Raw genomic sequence first — 18,169 nt, forward strand, 5'->3', positions numbered from 1 at the left:
AATATAATGGATAGAAGGAAAAGAGAAAGTGAAAAAGTGAAGGAAGGTGATAAGAGATGGATGAACGCAAACAAACTCAAGTCCAGAGAGAGAGGGGTGAAAAAAGAACAGAGCAATTTAGGAGATATGAGGAGATCTGAGGTTCTGCAGCCTCGAGAAAGCCAGACATGCACACACACACACACACACACACATACAATGTAAATCACTATAAATATTTATAATGATCAGCAATGCTATCAGTGATGAACACAAACACAGCGTGAAAAGCTCTGAATTTCGTAAGAAGCCAAACGCACAAATACCGTATAAGTCAACAGACCACAAGACAAATCAAGAAAATGTTGAAAAAGTGGACTAAATGCTAAAAAAAAAAAACAATGTGTAACAGTGACACAGCTGACCATTTCCCCACTCAACATTCTCTCTATTAAGATTAGAGGAAGATCTAAACAATGTAGCATTCCAGATATAAATCCTGTGTATAAATAAGTAAAGCTATTCCACTTCCTGTTTATGCACAGCTCCATTTACATATTAGCACATATTAGCATATAAGTGAGTAGATGACGAGAAAGCTTATGAGCATGGGTTGAGTGCAACCATATGGCTCCGTCATCTCTGCTACATGTTAATGTTAGCCATAATAAACCTCCAGCAATCTGTAAATATTTAAATCGTGCAACTGTGCAAATGAATAAATCAAGAAGAATCACAAACAAAACATGGCTTAAGCAGACGTAATGAGTTACGGCCACTTATTCTCATTGTAAAACCAAACCCGTGTGCAACAACGTGTGCGGAATTTAAAAAGCGTGCTATAGTTTCAATTCAACACTGCAACACAAACTAGAGGGAAACAAATAGTCCGAGGGCCATTATTTTGTTATAAGTCCAAAAACAACATGCTTGTGAGACAGGAACTGAATGGGATGCTTTGCTTTTTAGGTCAAGTTGAACCAAGGGGAGGTTTGTATAAGATTACTGATTTGAGGAGTTGTCCAGTGAAGAAATCTCAAATAAATTTCAACTTTATGTATGGATACTGCAATGGACTGCCATACAATCCAGGGTGTATTCCCGCTTCATGCTCAGTTTTCCCAGGATAGACTCCGGATCCACCTCAAGCCTGACCAGGATAAAATGCTGACTGAAGATGAAGATATATGGCTTAATATTGAGCTTAAAATTATATCACCATAATTACACTACGTACAGTGGTGTATTACTTTGACACACTATTTATTAGAGGCTTGTGATTTGGGACTTCATATAAGGTTAAATCTAGAACCCGTAAAGGTCTATTAGCTTGTCCCTCTTGGGAAATCCTTAATGGCTCCCCATCAGATAGGGTTTTAAGTAAAAGCCCTTAAGGAAGTAGACTTCTTAACTATCCATACATAGTAATCCTATAGACATCATGATGTCTGGAGTTATGTGATTCTTTCTATCAGACAAGCCATCTCATTGACAATACAAATTTTCTTATTTTCATATTTTCTTTAGACCATCACTGCTTCCCAGTGCATAAATTAAAGATGATGTGCTGACTACTAAGCCCTGTTCTATCAGTTTGCTTTCATTGTCACTAAAGTGTAGAAAAGTGGCCAATTGAACACTATATCATTTAGTATACAGATCAGTTTTTATCTACTATTGATTTGGACACATTTGTGAATCTTGTATATGACACAGTGTATATGTTATTGAATATCTCATTAATTCAGGCTGTGCTCAATCAAGCGACATACAGAATAATACTCAGTATCACTGCCAAAAGTTTATCAAATTTATGTTAAAAAAAAAAAAAAATACAGAACACCAAAGTTAATATAGGTCTGAAAGAGTTTGAACCCCTTAAACTCATGGGTCCAGACACAGTATGCTCGTGTTTCTCATGCTTGTAAGTCAGTTTAACCTATTTTCTGTTCAATTATTTTATCACAATGTCTGCACATAAACTAACTCAGAGTTTAGGAGATAATGTACAATTCTATACTGATCTGAGAGGATGAACAAGGAAAAGTGAATATAATTATACATTCTATATGTAGAGAAAAACCCACATGCTGCTATAATAGATGCCATAGGTAGCATAATATTGTGACATACTACTCAGTACAGTTAACCTCCGTGAGTGGGATAAATGGATGTTAATTTCTCTCCATCTTCCAGACCGTATTCAGAGACTGTGGTAACCCAGAAGTGAGTCGTTCTCCATATAAAGCCATTAACAAGCCTTCAAATTAAAGGTCATCTTACATGGTTTAACACCATACTCAATGTCCACAACCCTGTAAAACAGCAGCAGTTTTATGTCAGTCATAAAAGCACTGCTGTTTTATGATCTTCTCCCTGAGCAGAATCGTGTCTCAGCTACCGCATCAGACATCACCATCACTTGAATAATAACATAAAGAAAGACATTATTAACAACCAGATAAGATGCTAAACAGGCTGTGGGCAAAATGGGAAACCAATTAGAACAGCAGATTATTATGAAACAACAGTAATTAAACATTGTTAAGCACTAATGAGACTCGGTTGGATGAGCGAATGCTGTCAGATCTGTGGAGTCAAGATCGTAACAATGATAAATAAAAAACAAAATGTGTACTACCTTGCTTAGTGAAAGAACAGGGGGAAGAAATTACTGTCTAAACACAAATATATACTAATCCTTATGCTGTGGACTTTTGCAGTTTAATAAGCTATGGTGATTTCAACAGTATGCAATATTTCATTTGGTTGTTTTGCCTGAACTTATTGCCTTGGATGGCAAGACAACATTTATGCACATGCACCATTTATGACAAGAATGGTGCATAAATCTCTTAAAAGACAGTTGAAGACTGCAAAAAGACCAGGTGATATTTTTTTTTCTAATCTTCAACTGTCCAGTTTCTGTGAGCCTGTGCCCATGATAGCCTCTTGGCTGACAGGAGTGGAATCCAACGTGGTCTTCTGCTGCTGTAGCCCATTCACCTCAAAGTTCGATATTTTGTACATACTGAGTTGCTTTTCTGCTCACCAAGGTTGTAAAGAGTGATTATTTCAGTTACTATAACCTTCTTGGCAGCTCCGACTAATCTGGCCATTTTCCTCTGACCTCTCATCAACAAGGCGTTTCCACCCACAGAACTGTCACTCACTCAATGTCTATTGTTTCACACCATTCTGTGCAAACTCTAGGGACTGTTATGTGTGAAAATCCAAGCAGATCAGCAGATTATGAAATACTCAAACCAGCACATCTGGCACCAACAACCATGCCATGATCGAAGACACAGAGATCATACTTTTTTCTTCATTCTGATGTTTGATGTGAAAAGTATCTGAAGCTCTTGACCTGCATCTGCATGATTTTTTGCATTGCACTGCTGCCACATGATTGGCTGATTAGATAACTGCATGAATGTACAGGTGTTCCTAATAAAGTGGACGGTGAGTGTATAGTGCATAAACGTCTTGGAATGAATATGAGTTGGCCATTAGTGGAGGGAACATGACATTACCACAAATCTGATTTATTATTCACAAGCCTGGATCTGCATCTGCCTGCTTTTCCATTGTGAATTATTTGATGTGACCCAAGTGCTTTCCCATTCTACTGCAAATCAAACCTAATTCTCCTTGCTGCATATACTTGGACATTATACAGCAGAATTATTATATTGGCCATTTATATCTTAAGTGATCAAGACAGATTAATGGAAGCTACTATGGAACATGAAGGAAACAATAAGAATCAATCAGCTGGTTAAAAACCAGGCATTAAACCTTTTACAGGTGGTGCTTGGAATTAAGTGGGGAGTGATAAAGGCACGCGAGAGAGCAGAGAGCACAGAATGAAAGACAGACTGAGAATCAGTTACATAGTGCTAATAGGGCAATGTGAGTATGAACACAAATATACAAGCTGTTGTTACATGTAGCAAGTTCATGCAAACATGTCAACACTACAAGTCATTACTGAACCAAGATAAATATACAGTCAAAATAAGAGAACTCAGAGAAGTACCCTCCCAAAGACCAAAACTTTCTTTCACACGTACTTCACTGAAAAAAGTTCCTTTAAAAGATCTAATATTTCGACAAATAAAATTATTTATTTATTTATTTTACTAAAGGCTGCATTACACATGCAAACTTTTAGTAAGTAAAGGCCTGAGAGCAGTAATCAGTGTAATTTGAAAGAAAATTTTTATTTAAAAAAGCACAGTAAAACCACATTCACGTTTAGTTAAAGTGGAAAAATTGACATACCAGTAAAGAGAAAATGTTATAAACGTTGATGGAACTTGTTTTTAAGTTACTTACTTATCATAGCAGCAATTAGCCTGGACCAACTAGAAGAAGAATATCAGGTCCCTGCTGAGTAACACGTGCTACTATAAATAATTTTTTAATTCAAATTTTGGTCTAAAAATACCAATGAGCAATTTTGATATTGAAAATACCAAACTGATTGTCTTCATATACTGAAAAGATATTTCTCTTGAAGACAGTCAGTGGAAGTTCATTAGACCTGGGAACAGGTAGAGAGAGGAGTCTTAATGTTTGTCTTTGTGTCTTACAGGATTTGGTGGCTGAGGTACAGTGCAGCACTACCATTAGTGGATTGGTGCTGGTCCATTTGTCTTTTTTAGGCATCAGGGTTTCAAATCTAATGTGGGTCAGTGGAGGAAACAAAGAAGTGGAGTATCAGGGATGAACAAGCACCTGAGTGGACTCCCTGGAAAATATCCTGATGTTGCAAAGAAGAAAACCTGCATGACTGAGTCAGGGTTACAACATGTTCTGAGAAAAATAAAAAGATCACTCAACTACCGAGGTTGAGGTTTCATGCATGTTCGTGTCAGGTGATAAAAGTGTTCTTAAAGGAAGGAAGGAAAGACACTGTCAAGAAATTGCCATGCAGCTTTGATGAGTTGTGATGCATGATGAGATGCTTGCCAGTTAAGCTGAGACACAAGTTCTATCTTCTGTTCCAACTTCATTCATACAAAAATTGAACAAATTCGCTCTTAATTATTAGGATTTCTTCACAAGACTGATATTCCGATAGAAACAAAGCAAATATGCATATACAAAGTTTTATAGAGATTTAAAAAGGCTAGTGGATGATTTAAGATCCTATTCAGTGATAATTTGTCTCCATCACAAGGTCAATTGTACTCTTGAAGAAGACCCAATGCTTTTTACTGATCTATATTGAATTCTAACGCACTTAGATGTGAGTGAGGACAAGTGGGTGAATTAAGGACAGAATAAAAAGTTCAGAGTTATGAGCACCTGCACCGTACGTGTTGCCATTTTACATTATTTATGGTAACGATTATTAAAAAGTGACCTCACTGAGTACGGGCTGATGATACAAATTCCAGCACTTCAGTAGAATTTAGACAAAAGTATAACCCTTATGTTCTGCTTACAACTAAGCAGTGAATGCCCTATTAATCCCAGCCAATATTTCTTCAATTCTCTCTATTCATTAGCAAAATATAGATATTTCCCCATGCTTCCCATGCTTCGGGATTCTCTCGAAAGCAGGTGTGTGTGTGTGTGTGTGTGTGTGTGTGCGTGTGTGTGTGTGTACTGTTGAAATGTAAATAAGAGATGGAGGAAGAGAAGTCATTTTTTTAACACTTGTATCTGGCCTTGTTACTCTCTGGTTACGGTTATGTGCAAAAATTTACATTCCCCCAAGGTTACTGAATGAAAAAATGTATGACTGAGAGAATACAGATGCTGAAGGATACAACAGAGTTTGAAGGTAGTGTGAAAGACAAAGAGTAGATATATAAGATTTTTACCACCAAGTCATGCAGTGTGACAAAAAAAGCATGAATTTTAAATATCTCACAGAAATCCACAAAAGGAACAGAAACACGAATAAACATTATGTGTGAGTGTGTGTTCTTGTACTTGTGTAATTAGTATTTAGGGGATAATAAACCTCAATATGGCAATACCGCCATTAGTTATTTGTTTAAGCGTTGTCCAGTATGTTAAGCCAAAGGGAAAACCAAAAAAGGGAAAGTGCCAGTTATTCTGCCCTAGCTCTCTTCAAATATCTGACTCTTTTTCACCTCTTTTATTGGTGGTTGAGTGGTAGAAATTGGTCAATCCTGTCCATTTGGACTTGGTTTTCTTGTTTTATTGGTCATAGTGCTTTATAAGATTAGGAAGAGAGTGAATGCTGGGCTTACAATCATATAAAAGATCACATCCAATGAAACAAGAAAATTGCAGAAGTACTGTATCTCCACCGTAAGTCTTGTTGATGTGGCACATGAGTGCATAGTGGTTTGTAGGTGTGTGTGTGTGTGTGTGTGTGTGTGTGTGTGCGTACTCACTTGGATCCTCAGTAGTGATGTTCCAGTTGCTGTGCTCTCCAGTAAGCTAATGTTATACAGCGGTTGGCTGAATACAGGCCTGTTGTCATTCTCATTGAGTAGATCGATGAAGACCCGAGCGAAGCCCACATGCTCTGCCACAGACTCGTTGGCATACAGCTGGATGGAAATCGCAATTATGGAAAACATTAAAATCAAGAACAGCTCTTTAGTATCAATAATTAATGTCTATATTGCTGATTTGGTAATGATGGCACTTGCTCTTGTATGCTGTCATTATAACAAATGATTCCATTTAATATGAGCGCTGCGACTTTACCAGAAAAAGAGATATACAAGATTGAACACTTAAGAAAATATTACTTTATATTTAGCGAAGATGGAAATAAATGATGTTTCATGAATTCAAGTCCTGGTAGTTCGTTCATTAGGTTCGGTGTCCTGTCATATATTCGGTTTGCAAAAGCAGATATAAGAGGTACTCTTACCAAATGCTACATATACTGCATATTAGAGCAGACTTTATATATTCATACAGCTTCAAAATGTATTAAATATTCAAATGTAGTCAGTGAAAATGCAGTGTTGCTGCTTAACTCCAATCAGGAAAGACTTTAAGACTCAGACGCAAATAATGATAACTGAGCCTAGATTTTCTAAAAAGCAGCAGTATGTCACTTCAAACACGAGGAACTGATGCTTCAGGCTGTGCTCCAGTCATCCCGGCTAAATAAGCAGCAGAAAATGTAACACCAACTGAAATACTGCATCACTCTGGCCAAATCATTTTATTTATTTTATTACTATGTTTCTTTATTTGCCCTACTGTTTTTTTTTATATTTAGAGATCATTGGGGAACTTCTTATGTCACTTCATGAAAATCACTCATGAATTTGGTTTAGAACCCAATTATAATAATTTCTGACGACTTTTACCAACATATGACATTACTCATGGTGTGTGTATGACATGGTTACGTCTGTGTCATGTGTCATACGTGATAAAAAGTGAAGGTTCAAGTGAAGTATTACCAAAGAGATTACGGAGCATAGAAATGAAATTAAATGCAAGTTAGTAAATGATATAACTTTAAGGGTTGCATATTAGTAATATATCATGCTGTTCAATCAAGTTATTAACCATTATTGATATGTTACTCAACTATTAATTAAACCTCGATTATTTAAGAAAGAAACCTGCATTTAGAAAAGAGGAATTGTGTACACTGTGCACTGATCATCAATAAACAACTTATTACTTGATTATAAATGGTTTATTACCAAACCTTAATTTAACATGTTACCAATTTCATGCAACTACTATAAGCAAACATTTTGTGCACTGTATTAAACAACACTTCGATTATATAAAGCAGAGTAGATAAAATATTAATATATTAAATATATATTAAGCACTGATAGACTTAATGTACTTAATATTTCATTGCTAAATACTTATTTATTAATCTGCTAATAGGTACTGACTGATACTTAACAACTAGTTGACTAATATATCAATCATCAATCAATGACTTGTAAACAGCGTAATAAATTATTAACATGTAATTCTGTGTTAATAACACTGTTTATTATGCACTGAGTTAAGTAGTATACACTGTTAGTTACTAGATTGGTATGGACAGTTACACACAGTCTTCGTGTGTAAGGATATCTGTGAGGATGTTCTTTATTCGTGAATCTGAGTCTTGAATACTGGCAGTTGTTATCAAGTAGCGCAACACATTCCAGACTGAGTTAAAATTCCGCAATGACATTCTCCTTTTAATATTCAAGCCACAATAAGCTTTGGCGCTGTGTTTTGTCTAATTGTCCCAATATAAGATGAAGGTTTTCCTTGCATTCCATGTGACAGTTTTATCCTTGAAAACCTTGAAATGCCCTCTGCACTTTTAATTTTTGCATATGACTAATATTCTTGTAATATAACCAAAATAAAAAATGCATAATAATATGGTCATGTTCTATTGTTTTTTTTTTTTTTTTCGGTAACGGCCGTGTTTTATTTTAATGTTTTATTTCTCTTACTTTACAACCAAAAAGCGAATTCTAAATGTGAGATCGCTGATGTCACATGCACACACTTGCTTTTCCTCGTGCAGACTTTTTAAAGCCAGTTTTAGTTTTAGTTGCCCTATTTTTATACATACTCAATATTATGTGAGCCAGATTAGGATAAGGCCTGTGGTCTACTTACAGAAAAGCTGTAGCTTCTGATAGTCTCAAAGTCCAGAGGCACAGCCACACGCACACGGATATCAGCTCGGCCCTGCACTGACGTGGGGGAGATGGTGAAGTGATCTGAGTTGTTTCCCATTAAGATGACTTCGAACATGCTGTTCACTCCCTACAGAGAGACAGAGAGAAAGTAAGAGATGAGTGTGGATGAGTGCCTGTTTAATATTGCCCTCACAAGGGTTTGTCTGCAATGTGTTCGAGGCCCATTGTTAGGTATTTGAATTCAAATCAAACAAATAATGAAAAGAAAAAGACTTACAATGTGATTCTTTTATGATCAGCTGTTACTTTTGATGATGATTTAAGTATTTTTATTTATTTATTTATTTATTTTTGACATCCTGTTTGGCACAGCAGAAAAGAGTTTGCACTATCATCACAAGATTGTGAGTTCGAATACCAACAAGATAAATTGAAAACACCCATGACCTGAAGTCCAAGAGAGCAAAATTGGCCCTGCACTCTGGGTGGAAGGGATGGGGTTACTCCCTCTCCTGTCAATCACAGCAATTCAAGACTTAAAGGCAGTCCGAAAATCTCACTGGACAGTGCTGGACAGATGACAGATGGATGAAAAAAAGATGATGGAAACAGATGGCTGAGAAAAATAAGTGCCAAAATATGCTTCACAACAGAATGTGTGGTTTCCAGTGGCTCCTAATTTAGCTTACACACAAATTATTCCTGCATCACAGAGTATAGAACTCATTGCTGGAATTCCTGGTAATTGCATCATGTCAGCTAAGCACAGGTCACAGTTAGCCACTTGGCTAAACCTAGGCAAACTAACCTGGGAATTAGCTAGGCCAACTTAGGGCTAGACACACATACACGCACGCACGCACACACACATACACACACACATACACACAGAGTCAAGTTGACACCACAGGTGGTGGATGAGAGTCTGTCAAACTTAGACGTGTCAGAACGTGCCTCATTAGTGTCGTTCTTTCTTCCTTTAAGGAATGAAGGAAATGAGGGCTTTGAGGAGGAAAAGGAAGTGATGAGTCACCAGCTCCTAAGAGAACCGAAGGATTCACAATTTCTGATTAAGCAAAAACAGAGAGCACTAGAGAAAGATATTGAGAGAGAGAGAAAAAAATGTTGATTATGAAAAGGTGATATTGCACTCATGAGGACATGGCTACACAAATACATGAAGCTTACATTAAAGCAATAGTTTGCCCAAAAACTGACATATACAAAAAATTCTCCACAAATTTTTCCAGTCAGACGAGTCACATGTGATGTCCAAAGTGCTTCTACAACCCTAAAGTAACTAACACCAGAAGCATGTATGTACCAGATTTGCACCTTACGAACTGCATATCTAAATTTACAACACTGGACAGTGTCCAGTCTTTATGAAAAATTGGTCCTGGCTCTATTAAGACAATACCTTGTGAGAGAAGAGTTGAAAACAGTGACAGACCCAGACATTCAGACAGTGAAGGGAAGTTCTTCCTTGTGTCATGAGGGATGGCAGGCCTGTGGAAGTGATTTCTGCTGCTTTGGATGGTCCCACATGGATACCCTGAACGTTTGCACATCCCAAAAACAGTTTTTACCCAAGACTCCCTTACTTCAGTGGATAATCTTAACTGGTTACTGTACCTAAGAACTGCTGCTATAATCATACATACAGGATTATGCTCATACTAAACATCCTTTCTACACACTTAGTAGTGTTTGACTTCATAGTATACAACTGTGAAGATGGGCTCCCTTTTGAGTCTCGGTTTCTCTTAATCCTTCATCCTCACGTCATCTTAGGGAGTTTGTCTTGCCACTGTCACTTCGAAATCTACATCCGGATTTTGCGAAGCTGCTTTGTGGCAATGTCTATTGTTAAAAATGTTGTACAAATGAAGTTGATCTGCACACTGTGGCTCAAAGGAGAAGGTGGTACTGAGTGGGGTTTGTCCAGCATCTTCAGGTAGGTGCCCGTTTTTGGCTTTGCAGGCAAGCATCAGTATTTTCATTATGATGAAATGACAGTGAAGGAAAGAATGAACTTTGGGAAGTTGAAATCAAAATGTGTAGCTGCAGTTTCTGGATCAGTTGGAGGAATCTGATGGTTTGGCAAGGAAGTACCTGTCAGGAGTGAGCTGGGAGTCCAAGGGACTTAAGATGACAAGGGACTGAACAAGTATTTGAGTGGCCTCTGAAAAAAGAAATGAGCCCTTCTGATATTAAGTAGATACCTCAGTCAGGAAAGCAAGATGAGCAGAGAGTGACAGTTGTTGTCAGATAATGAGATCATAGTGTTCTCCAGGATGATGACAAGATCTTTATGTGAGCACATATCTCCAGAAATTTATACTTGCTGGAATACAGTTTCAGGTGGTGAGCTGACATCCATGATGAGTCAAATCATGAAGGAGGGAAGTGGAATCTGAAGGAGGGAAGGAGAGGATGAGATGTGTGTCAGCAGCATATCAGGTATGAAAAGCCTTGTGAGGATATTATCTCACAGCAGGAGTAGATATAAAGAGAAAAAAAAATAAGAGGAATGATCACTGAGTCTTGTAGAACTGCAGTGAAGAGTGGTGCATGGAGCTGATCCCCTCCATGTCACCTGATATGATCATCTATTTGAGTAGGAAATACCAACAATTTTAAAACAATTTCATAAAAAAGTTGAATTAATATCCACCCATCCATTTTCTGTGCACTTATCCTACACAGGATCACGGGGGAGCCTGAATCCTATCCCAGGTGACTCGGGGCATAAGGCAGGAGACACTCTGGACAGGGTGCCAACCCATCACAGGGCACAATCACACACACGCACACACACACACACACACACACACACACACACACACACACACCCATTTACACACTATGGACAATTTAGAGATGCCAATCAGCCTACAACACATGTTTTTGGATTAGGATAGGAAACCCCTGAAGCACAGGAAGAACATTCAAACTCCGCGCACAAAGGAGGGAGGCGGGAGGCAAATTCCCAACCCTGGAGGTGAGAGGCAAACATGCTAACCACTAAGCCACTGTGCCGCCAATTGAATTAAGGGAATTAATGTATTAAAGAAATTAAAGTAACACTTTACTTAGATAGTCTGCTTTAGACACTCTACACAGAAGAATTAGTTGATAGGCTGTTTAATGACAGTCACAAGACAGGTTGTTGACAGTATACACTGTAAATTGTTGATCCCTGGATTAGTTTTACAAGGTGTTACTGGTGTGATTTTAGCCCCATTTTAATCCGTCATGTCAGTCATTTTTACTCACTGTGCGACTGGAAAGATTATGCCATCTTTAACTTACTATAAAAAGATGTGTAGAAAGAACTCCAGATAATATGGTGTACATCTCATTCTAATTGACATGTTGATAACAATTCTGTTCCAGCTTGTGGGAAAAGTGGTTTTGTGCTTTTTCTTCAGTATAGGGATACTTCAGGAGGTTTTACTATATCTCTTATATATTATAATCAAAATGCACAATAATAAAATATAGACAAAATGTAAAAGAACCCTTCAAAGAAGTCATATTTTCAGGGGTTATAAGTAAGTCACTGACTTCCTAACACAGGTATAGTCTACATACTGTACATATTATGGTCATGTGACCTACTGAGCAGCCAGAATTCCTGCAACAAGAGGCTACTAAAGGTAAAAAAAAATGCAGTTCGTATTAAAGGTATAAGGTGTGTGTCTTAAGCATAGAACTTTTGATGTGGCGACCATGCATATATCATGAGGACACTCATCTCTGTAATTTATACAGACAATGCTTTTTCCATGTGAATCAGTCATAATTACTAAATCCATCAACGTTTCTTAACTGATATATATCTTGAAATCTTATTAAAAGACTTTTAAATCACTAAAGCTAGTGTTAGTGTTAGTTTGCTATTAAATGGCATTGGAACAAGGACCTGTCACTGGAGTACATACATAGCTAATGAGCTACACATATGTATACAGGGGGTAGAAAAGTGAATGTGTACACACAAACACACACTTTCTATCCCAAATCCCACTAAACACACACACACAAACACACAAACACACTCGTGTGCATTACAAAGGCTCTCAGTTTAATGAAGTGCAGCAGACAATTACCTTACACCCAGACACACACATAAATACACACATACACACGCATACAAACATACACGCACACACTTCTGGATCTCATTTGCAGACGAAGCCATTCGCGACCGCGGTGCGAGCGATTGATCCGAAAAGGGAAAATTGTTTCGGAGTTCAATAAACATTTCACCCGGGGAGATCCGCTGTGGAGCAAAATACCGAGACGAGAAAAGAAGCAGAAAAAAGATTAACGGACAATAACTGCAACAGTCGGCGATCGAGGTTAATCCATGCCATTCGCCCCCTTTTTTATCTCTCGTTTATGAAAATCGCTTCTCCGCGGGCTGTAGATTGTAATTGTGGGTATGAATGTGGAATCAGAGGCCTCCCTTCATGCTGAAAGACTATGATTATAAAGAGAGGAGAAGAGGATAAAGCCTCTCTTTAACCACATGGCAGCATGAGCCATGTCCTCTTGATGGACTAAATGAGAAAACAAGAGAATGATTTTAGCAGAAGGGATTGAAGGCTTGCTGACAAGAATAAATGTGACAATATCACAGTGTTTGGGTTCCTCCTAATTAAGCTGTATTGTAATTTGCAATTATACAAAATGAAATCCATCCTGGTGCACATCAGTGTTTCTTAACACGTTTTTGTATAAGCTTGACAGGTTTGTCTTAATAAGGAGCAGAGCTGATAATGGCTACAGACGCGCACACACACACACACACACACACACACATTATATTTTTGTTATTTTTATGTCTACAAAGCCAAGACTTTTTTTTTGAAAAACATTCGTTTCATCTTTTTTACTACTCCAGGATCAAAAAGCTCTGGGCTGAGTTATTGCAGTACAAAGTTCAACACTGAATATTACAGACAGTATGACATTTAACACTTTATTTACCAGTTAAGATGATCTTGCAGTTTGGAAAACTGGGCCCTGAATCTCTCTATACACACTCAAAGGTCAATTTATTAGGAACACCTGCTCATTCATACAATTATCCAATCAGCTAATCATGTGGCTGCAGCACAACGCATAGATCAGGCAGATACAGGTCAAGAGTTTCAGCTATTCTTCAAATCAAACGTCAGAATGGGGGGAAAAATGTCAGTGACTCTGACCATGGTATGTTTGTTAGTGCCAGATGGGCTGGTTTGAGTATTTCAGAAACTGCTGATCTCCTGAGATTCACACACAACAGTCTCTAGAGTTTACACAGAATGGTGTGGAAAACAAAACAAAAAACTGGAAATTTGGAAATGTCTTGTTGACGAGAGAGAGGTCAGAGGAGAATGGCCAGCCTGGATTGAGTTGACAGGAAGGCTACAGTAATAACAAAAATACAGTAAATAACAACCCTTTACAAACTTGGTGAGCTGAAAAGCATCTCAGAATGCAAAAAATGTGTGGAATCTTGAGGCGGATGGACTGCAACAGCAGAAGACCACATTGGGTTCCTCTCCTCTCAACCAAGAACAGGAATCTGAGGCTACAGCAGACTCACCAGAACTGGACAGATGAAGATTGAAAAAAAAACTTTGCATGTTTTTTTTTTTCAGTCTTCATTATCTGACTGCATGAATGATCAGGTGTACATGTGTTCCTAACAGTGTAGTCAGCGTGAATTGAATCTCTGTATTATAACTATGACCATAGTTTTTAGTATTGTTGCACTTTTAGTAAACATTTTAAACACTATTTAAGCCTAATAATAAACAGTTTTGCTGTTATTTATTGTTTTTGTTTATATGGTGAAGTTGGTTGGAGTTGGTCGGAGTCGAGCAGGTGAGCAGGTGTTCCTAATAAGATTTGTTGTTATTTAACAAAGAAAAACATAAAAGTATTGATACTGTGAAGTTTTCTGTAAGGAGATATTTATATTACATTTATGGAAGGAGTCTCCAGTGTGAGCACTTTGTAATGATCAGAGGTAAAGCTGTAATATTTTCTGACATGTGAAAGTCATCAGGACCGAAGACTTTGCATTTTGTGGTTTCTCAGTAACAAGCTGCATTTTTCTGTGTTATTAATATAACAGAAAGTGAAGAAAAGATTGTTTATAGCTGCTATAATTTAGATGATAATAGGAACTAACTTGTCTCACAGACATTCCACAACATTAAATGCAACTATAAACCGATAAAATGTATATGATGTGTCACTCTTTAATAAAGAAAAAACTGTTCGCTTTGGCAAACAGCGGTGGAATAAGACAAATAAAACACTCAGCACATGCTGTTATAGGAAAATAATCAACATCGCTGTGGTAGCAGTAACTTAGTAGCACAGTAGCACACCCTGGCGTGTTTCATTCCATACATAATTCATCAGCATTAATACATACTTAGATAACAATGTAATTAACACAATGTTAATGCATTTTTATTATGTTAATAAATTCTGCCAATTAACAACCAAGAACATACTGATATATTCTTCATGTTTTGAAGATCTTATTTTTCTACTTTTGGTCTCATCGAAATGATGATTTGGTCTCATCAATTATTAACATCTTGACTCCAAAGACAACATAAGATCAGTGTTGGTACTCGCAGTGTTGCCTCACAAGGTAGATGTTCTTAAATGAAGTGATCGGATTTTTCACCTTCACGCATTTCTGACATTCTGCAGACACTAAAAATGTGCCATAAAATGAGTACACACTCAAGACAGCTTAGAGTGGAGACAACGACTTGTTTGTAACAAACGCAGGCTGTGGAGAAGCGGACATGGCTGCTGACGTTCTGGATCGATGGCCATATTACACTGGAGGTTGCTTTTTTTTGGCTTTACTTTTTTGTGTTTGGAGCTCTTAGGGAGCCATTGTGGCTGATGGGTGGCTATTTAAAGAGCCATCCAATATGCAGGGATGTCAGCACACACTGGCCATAAGCGTAATTGCCCGTCCATTTCGCCTTCTGCCTTTAGAGAGAGGATAAAACCAGCCTGTCATACGGGCCGTCAAAGTTTCACAGACAAGTCATGCAGGGAAAGTTTGGACAAATGTGCGCGCGCGTGTGTGTGTGGGCGCATCTTCACACCTTCAGAACGGCATCTAAATTTGTATATAAAGGTATGAAGCAGTCAACAATATTCCTGACAAACAAAGACGTCTGGACTTGTTGATAGAGACAAAATGGGTTTAAGTGTGAGAACATGTGATAGTGTGTGTGTGTGTGTGTGCGCCTATGTGTGTGTGTTTGGGGTGTTTGTTTGTGGACAAAAAAAAAAATAGAAATAAAAGAAGAAAAAGATTCTATGTTGTAAAGAGGATAAAAGGAGCCCGAAGCTTACTTTGCTCCTCCTACCAAAATGAGTGTCCACATATATATAAATATATATATATATATATATATATATGTATAAACTTAAAATACTTAAAAACACAAATGTGTGTTCAGTTTGTCGCTATTAATTAAGAAATAAAACACTTGTGGACGTGCTATTATATGAAAACAATCAACAACACAAAGCAGAGTTACTGTTTAACCAGATTATGTTCCAATAACAGCATTTTATTCCTCTTTTAAAATATATTAAAAAACAACACATGGTACATATTATCCATTTATAGTTACAATTAACATTGTGGACTGTCCTCGAAACTAGTTAATTTCTGTTGTAACTCGCATTATAGCAGCAATAATCTGTTGTTCTCTCACCTCAGTCTCTTTTTTCATTCTCTAGAAGGTAATAAGACAAAGGAATGCTGAGAAGCCACAGAGACGGTTACAAAGTGCAAACTCCTCTCTCCTGAAGACTTTCCTGTGGCTGTAAACTTAACGTTACAGCTTTATCTCTGAGTCTTACAAAGTGCTGACACTGGAGACTCCTTCCATCATACATCATATATCTCTTCACAGAAAATGTCTCTTGACTATATCAACAATTACACAGTTTTTAAATCTATGGAGCATCCAACATACAAGTGTACGTGTAAGTAGTTAGAATAGAAACAATAACACATTAGAATGAGTGCATTAATATAAACCTTGCAGCCGGCGCTTCTGTCAGAGCTGCTGTTATAGAACATTAATCGACACCTTCTGACGAATCTGAGAATTCAGTAGCACTGTGGTACAAAATTGCAGCATATTACAAGGTCTTATTATGATGATAACTGTAACTTCAGATTGTTAACCTTTAGACTTTTTGCTTCATCTTGAACTTGTACATTTTGGCCAATAAACCCCATTTTCTCCTCCTTTTGTTCCTGCCCATCTTTCTCTACATTCACTCCACAGTAGCTTCTGTTCCCTTCATGCTGGCCGAGTCTTTTCCCTCCATTTATCCTGTCTATCCCATAACCTCTATCCCTTACTCTTACATTAGTTTACCTGCCACTTTAAAATTCTATTTTTTTTTAAAAATTTTGCCACCTTACCCTCTGCCTGCTCTCTCTTTCTGATCCATTTTACTTCGTGTTCGTCCCATCATGTCTTTTGCTCGCTTCATGTTGAGTGTCCCTCTTTCTCCACTTATCCTGTCTATCCCTTAACCCTTATCCTTCACTTTTGCTTTATCTCCTGATTTCTAATTCTGTATTTTTGCCCACTCTCCATCTCTCTCTCTCTCCCTCTCTCTCTCTTTCTCTTGTTTATTTTTCTTCACCATCACAGCTGATGCTTTATTCATTCTGTCTGACCTTTCTTTCGGCACTCATCCTGTTTATCCCTCACTCTTACTTTTTTTATTTGGACCAGCTCATCTATTTGTCTCCGTTTGTGATTCATTTTTCTTCTCCACACTCAGTCCATCATATTTGCAGTTCCCTTCATTCTGCATGACCCTTCTCACTTTGCTTATCTGGTCCATCCCTCACTCTTCCCTTATCTCACACATTCTAATTCGATATTTGACCAGATTACCTCTCTTTCTCTCTCTCTCCCTGGTTCTGATCCATTTTTACTTCTCCATGTTATACATTTTTACCTCCTGATTCTTAATCCTATTTTCTTTATTCCCTATCCTATCCCCTCACCTACCTACCTAACCCACCACCCCGCTTCTCCCTTTCTACCTTTATCTGTCAGGTCCTATCCTGGGCGGTCGAGGCGAGAATCAATCAGACTTGACTAGCTCTGCGCTTATCTCTGCCCTTCTCTGATTGATTCTGCTCGTTAGCTATAATTTGACGCTCTGTCCCATCTTCTCTGGAGCAAATTAAATCGCTGCAGAGTCGAATGTGTGCCAAGTGCCGCTCTGCTGGAGTGGTGGTATGTGTGCGTATATGCTTCTGCAAACTGGTGTGTGTGTGTGTGTGTGTGTACTTGTCTAGATATGACTAATCGGAAGTGACAGACACTTGATGTAGGACTAAAGAGGCCACTGTTGAATACAGTTCTGTTTGTGTGTGTGTGTGTGTGTGTGTCCATGTCAGTGGACTCTACAGCAGACACTACACAAATAACATGATTGTACTAAAAACTACACCTCTGACTTGTGTAATACACCATCACCTATGGAAAAAAGAA

General features: G+C 37.8%; 1 protein-coding gene across 3 annotated transcripts in view; it reads right to left on the minus strand.

Moving 5' to 3' along the window:
* The window catches only part of cdh23 (cadherin-related 23), a 229,770-nt gene that overhangs the window by 90,133 nt on the left and 121,468 nt on the right, over positions 1–18,169 (minus strand). For all 3 annotated transcript variants that reach the window (XM_026939035.3, XM_053232580.1, XM_034302581.2), the window contains exons 12-13: positions 8,575–8,724; positions 6,360–6,518 (exon numbers count right to left, since the gene is read on the minus strand). In XM_026939035.3, the coding sequence (XP_026794836.2) occupies positions 6,360–6,518; positions 8,575–8,724 (309 nt within the window). The remainder of the gene's footprint in view (positions 1–6,359; positions 6,519–8,574; positions 8,725–18,169) is intronic.

The sequence above is a fragment of the Pangasianodon hypophthalmus genome, chromosome 3 (genome assembly GCF_027358585.1).
Source record: "Pangasianodon hypophthalmus isolate fPanHyp1 chromosome 3, fPanHyp1.pri, whole genome shotgun sequence".
NCBI lineage: Eukaryota > Metazoa > Chordata > Actinopteri > Siluriformes > Pangasiidae > Pangasianodon > Pangasianodon hypophthalmus.